The 5,555-nt window shown below is 32.2% G+C and overlaps 1 protein-coding gene across 1 annotated transcript in view; it reads right to left on the bottom strand.

Annotated features, from left to right (window-relative positions):
- Nucleotides 1-3,185: 3,185 nt before the first annotated feature.
- Nucleotides 3,186-5,555, bottom strand: part of LOC107707984 (synaptotagmin-14-like) — a 47,017-nt gene continuing 44,647 nt past the window's right edge. Inside the window, exon 10 of the mRNA XM_016512118.1 lies at nt 3,186-4,335. Coding sequence (XP_016367604.1) covers nt 4,022-4,335 — 314 coding nt within the window. The 3' untranslated portion in view covers nt 3,186-4,021. The remainder of the gene's footprint in view (nt 4,336-5,555) is intronic.

Raw genomic sequence — 5,555 nt, 5'->3', positions numbered from 1 at the left:
AAAATGAAAATCTTGTCATTATTCACTCACGCTCATGTTGTTCAGATGCCATATTAATTTTTTATTTTTAAGTTAAATATAATTATTTTGTAAATTATGAAAGTAGCTGGTGATTTATACGACCAAGCTAAAAAAAAACACCTTAAACATCATAAAAGCAGTCCTATATTATGCTATATTCCAAGTCTTCTAAAGTCATATATTTTTGCATAAGATTGGGGTAACTACGTTTTTTAAAGAAACTAATGCTTTTATTCAGCAAGGATGCATTAAATTTATAAAAGGTTAAAATAAATATTTTTACATTGTTACTAAAAAATATAGAATTCCATTAAAAGCTGTTCTTTTAAATTTAAAAATCATGAGCAACAAACCATTAAGCAGCACAACTGTTTTCAACATTGATAATAATAATAAATGTTTCTTGAGCAGCAAATCAGCATATTAAAATGATTTCTAAAGGATTATGTGACACTGAAGACTGGTGTGTTCAGCTGAAAATTCAGTTTTGCCATCTCAGAAATATATTTTAAAATATATTAGAAAAATAATAGAAAAAACTCATTTTAAATGAGTTCACTGTATTTTTTTCACTGTATTCCTTTTGTTTGTTCAAATACTTGGAGCATTGATGAGAAAAAAATAGCACTTTTATAGACATGATGAGCTCTGGTTATCAGTGAACAATGAATTTTGGTCTGTTCCACACAAACTATAGTTTCAGAAGACTTAAAAGTCTTGGAGCAAGGGAGTACAAATCATGTGGAAAAGTGCAGCTTGGACATTCTGCCTAACATCTCAAATTGAATTTTATGAAATAATGCAGCGTTAGAACAATATGAGAGTTAGTAACTGACAACTAAATGTTATATCTAAGGTGGAATATCCCTTTAAAGATAGACTGGTCAGTAGCTACTGGGAGGGTTGAGTCTGAGGGACTGCAGGCTGGCAGAGCCATGTAACCAACCTATTTAAGTGATTTACTGTAGCTGCAATGAGATTCTCATTTATAGCGGGAAAATAATTTGGAAGCCATATCTGCATGAGGCAACAGTGCGCCAAGCCCCTAATAAAACTGTCATGAGTGAGACATAACAGCCTCTCTGTGTCAGTTTGTGACACAGCTGTTTTCTAGTCATAATGCATTTAACATCCTACATTTCAACATTGTGCTGTATTCTGTCATTGTAATTTTGACAGCTGTGGCATTTTCTCAGGCTTAAAAGTTGACAGAATGGTAAAACAAAATTTGGTTTACAACTGTTCACTCAGTTTGCCAAGAAGAAACTGAGAACATCTCCCAGTCCCAGCGTGAGAGGGAAAGCTCAGCCCAGCTGTGCGTTTCATGGGACTTGGTCTGTAAGGGAGATATTGTCCAGTTGTGACTCTCTGAGGACCATCACAGTCTGAGACTCTTTCACAAGATGTGTTTCACATTAAAAATGTGCTTAATTCTGGTCTTACAAAACATACCAGCTCAAAGAGTCCAGCTACTTGCCATACCTGACTTTTCTCTCTTTTAAGGAGGGGAGTAGAACAGATTCATATACAGTATCATCACCTGAAATGACGACATTAGCAAAGCTAAGAATACATATGACAGTATGTAACATCACACTGAACAAACACTCCCCTTGTCTCACACACTTTTTTCTATCAACCTGCAAGACTGTAACAGGGACGAGAAGGTGAAGACGTTTTTTTTTTGTGTTTGTTTTTGAACATTTATCTGGTCATATTTTGAAACGGCACACTGAATGAGTGACACATTCACTAATAAAACAGTTCTTTTAACCAAAGAGAATGAAAAGCAACTGAACTGTGAAAGTAGAACACAGTCTACTACTCCATACTGCTCACAGAGCTTCACACATTTACCAAGAAAGTGAGTCCATTTTCTCAGTTATATAGATACAAAAATAGATCAGCAAAACCTATGTGCCATTTACAGTACATAATCACCGAGTGAGTTTGACCATCGCTCAAGAAAGGAAAGAAACTAGTTCAAGACCGATTTCACAGGTTGACCGCACAGAGATCAGGACATTTGTAAAGACAGAGCAAAAGCACTGAGAAGCCTCCTATTGTCACATACTCTAACCATCCTCACAGTTTCATCACTGGTCCTCTACAGGACATTCAGCCAGAACACTGGCATTCTCCATCTCTAGTGTTGCAGTAGTGTTAAGTACTAAATTTGAACATTCAGGATCGCAAGATGAATTCAATACAAAAGATAAGAGGGAACAGTCTTTTGTAAAAGTATGGCAATTACACATCAACTTAATGCAGCCTTCATTTCACCATGTTAGAAACTATTCAAAAACGGTTTCGTAATGTTCTCACGATTCAGAACAGTCACAGATTTGTCTCTAAAGTCGAAGTAAGAGCTGATGATGCATGTGCTCATTGTTCTTCATCAGGAATGGTGTTTTAAATCCCATTTGTCATTGAATTAACATAACGTATGTTATAGTCTGTTGGTGCGGACACTAATATAGTTTTTATAGTTATCATTCTTGGTGTGAACAGGCCTTTACACAGGCCTTGAAAATATTATGGTCAGGTCAGTATTGAATAATTTTGTAGTGACATTATATCACTTTATTAAAATGATTCGAAGGTATTTAAGGGATTTCTTCTATAATGTATAGTTAAAATATAATAAAAATAAGGAAATGCTTCTGTTTTACAGGGTTTCTATGTACAGTAGATTTAAAAAAAAGTTTTTAATGCGCTTCATATCATTATTGTATTTGTCAACAAATAATTGATATACTTTATATTTTTTACATAATAAATTACATACTTTTATTATAAGGGTATTAGTTTATTAAAAGTGCTATAAAACATTTTGGACAATATTATATAATTTGATTATCACCAATTTTGTATTGACATTATATTACTTTATTAAAAGATTTGAAGGGATTTAAGGGATTTCTTCTATAATGTATGTTAAAATATAATAAATAAAAAATAAACAAGGAAATGCTTCTGTTTTACAGGGTTTCCAGTAGATTTAAAAAAAAAAGTTTTATAATGCTTTTCATATCATGATTGTATATGCAAACACATAATTGATATACTTTATATTTTTTTACATAATAATTCATACTTTTATTATAAAGGTATTATTATATTTATAAAGATTTATAAAGATATTATTATATTAAGGTGTTTCAAGAAAAATATAGTTAAAACAAAAGTTCTAGCCTTATTGGCTGTTAATGTTATATTGAGAATGAAAACAATTTTTTTTTCTATTTGTTTTGTGGTGTTTCTGATCCAAGTATTAAATTCAGAATGAGGGGAATAAAATAGCTGACACATAACACTGGATGACAGGCTATATGTGGTGAAGTCTGATTGGCCCTCTTACTGTATAGTACATTTCAAAGTGGAATGAACTAAATCCTGAACTAAATAAGAACACAATCTAGAAAATCTGATCACATGTTGAGAAACCCAGCCACCTGTCAGAGTTTCCATTAAAATGCCTCAGAATGGCATCTAGTCAACATGACAGTAATTTTTACCCCTGTACAACTTTGGTAGGTCTGAGTAAAGTAATCTTAGGACACCAGTTATAATCTGAGCTAAGATATTTGAACTCGTCTCATCTCTGTAGATCTTTCACGTCTGGATCTCACACATATATTCAATTATTCTTTCTCTCTTACTGTGCCTTAAACACCATAACCCCATATTAAGTTGAACAAAATAGAAACATCAAGTCAAAAAATATACAAATAAATATCTAAATAAACATAAAAGTCTGTCTCAATAGTGTTTCCTCCATTAACGGTGTGGCATCTCTAACCCTGTTCTCACCATTTTCTCTAACCTGTTTCCCACAGTGCATTGGGAAGGAGAGCAGATTACATCCCCAGAACTACTCGCGTTTCTCATAATGCACTGCAGTGAGGGCCAGCTCTGTCGTTTGGGGCCGTTTGAGGGCATGACCTGCTCTCTGTCACCCACGCCATTACACACATCATTGCCATCACTTGTTGACATTCTAGGACTCCAAAAGACTGTGCCATCGACACACCTGTTGTCCCTTTGATTCCTTCATCTGTGTCCAGTGTGTCAGCTCCTCCTCCCCAGAGCTGTTCAGCCCCAGAGAGATCCAGCCAATCATCTCCTTCCGTTTCATGCTGCGCTTGTTGTAGACCGACAGGATGAGCGTGACGTCGGAGAGCTGGAACAGAGCTACTTGGAACACAAAGGTCTCCTTGTAGGTGGGGTTGGGTTGGCCTCGGCAAATGGACGTCTTGCACTTGGACATCTCCTGACCCACTGAGTTCAGTAGAGTCAGCTTTACGTACGTGTCTGAAACAGGATGTCAATCAGAGAACATTTAGGATCAGATTAGTCAAGAAGACTAAACTTGAATTGAATGAATTTCAAATTTATAACGAATAAATATAAATTTCAATATTAAGTCTATTACTAAGAAAGAAAATTAATATAATATAATATAATATAATATAATATAATATATAAAAGACTGCAGCAGAGGTTATATTTTTTTGCGAAGGTTAAAAGAATTTGGGGTAAATCAAAGGATTTTATTTCTGTTCTATCAGTCTGTTTTTGAGAGTTTGAGAAGATATGGTATTACAGCATGGTATGGAAATCTGACTGTCCAATCAAAATGGAAACTTGCTCGACTTGTACATACTGCTTTAAAAATTGCAGTTTGGGAAGGGAAACGACCTATTCAGATGTACTGTATGAGGTAGCTGTTTTAAGACAAGCTAAGAAAATTGTTGCTGATGATACACATATTTTATATGAGAATTTTAATGTGTTACCCTCAGGGAGACGATTGAGGATTTTGATGAGTAAATCAAATCACTACAAAAATTCTTTTGTGCAAACTGCTGTTAAATTATATAACAGAGAATTGCAAAAATGAGGGGTTTGTTTGGCATATTGTAGCTTTTTTATATATTAGGTTATGTGTAATTTATTGGGTTTGTACTGTGATATGTGAGTTTAATGTTATGTACTGGCCATGTCATGGTTGTCCAAGATGAATTTTCCAGAAATGGGACAATAAAGTACATTCTAATTCTTGGGACAATAAAGTACATTCTAATAAAAAAATAAAAATAAAATAAAATAAAATAAAATAAAATAAAATAAAATAAAATAAAATAAAATAAAATAAAATAAAATAAAATAAAATAAAATAAAATAAAATAAAATAAAATAAAATAAAATAAAATAAAATAAAATAAAATAAAATAAAATAAAATAAAATAAAATAAAATAAAATAAAATAAAATAAAATAAAATAAAATAAAATAAAATAAAATAAAATAAAATAAAAATGGGAAGTGCATATTTTAGTTAAAACACCTAAATGAAATTAAATTAAATAAAACAAAATAAAATAAAATAAAATAAAAAAGCACCAAAATGAAATCATTTAAAACAAAACAAAACAAAAAATAAAATAAAATAAAATAAAATAAAAACTTCTGGTTATGAAAGGGGAGGAAATGGGAAGTGCATATTTTAGTTAAAACACCTAAATGAAATTA

Source organism: Sinocyclocheilus rhinocerous, unplaced genomic scaffold (genome assembly GCF_001515625.1).
Source record: "Sinocyclocheilus rhinocerous isolate Xijiao unplaced genomic scaffold, SAMN03320098_v1.1 scaffold1243, whole genome shotgun sequence".
In the NCBI taxonomy this organism is placed as follows: domain Eukaryota; kingdom Metazoa; phylum Chordata; class Actinopteri; order Cypriniformes; family Cyprinidae; genus Sinocyclocheilus; species Sinocyclocheilus rhinocerous.
The sequence above is the reverse complement of the archived record's forward strand: the minus strand, read 5'-3'. Positions and strand labels throughout refer to the sequence as shown.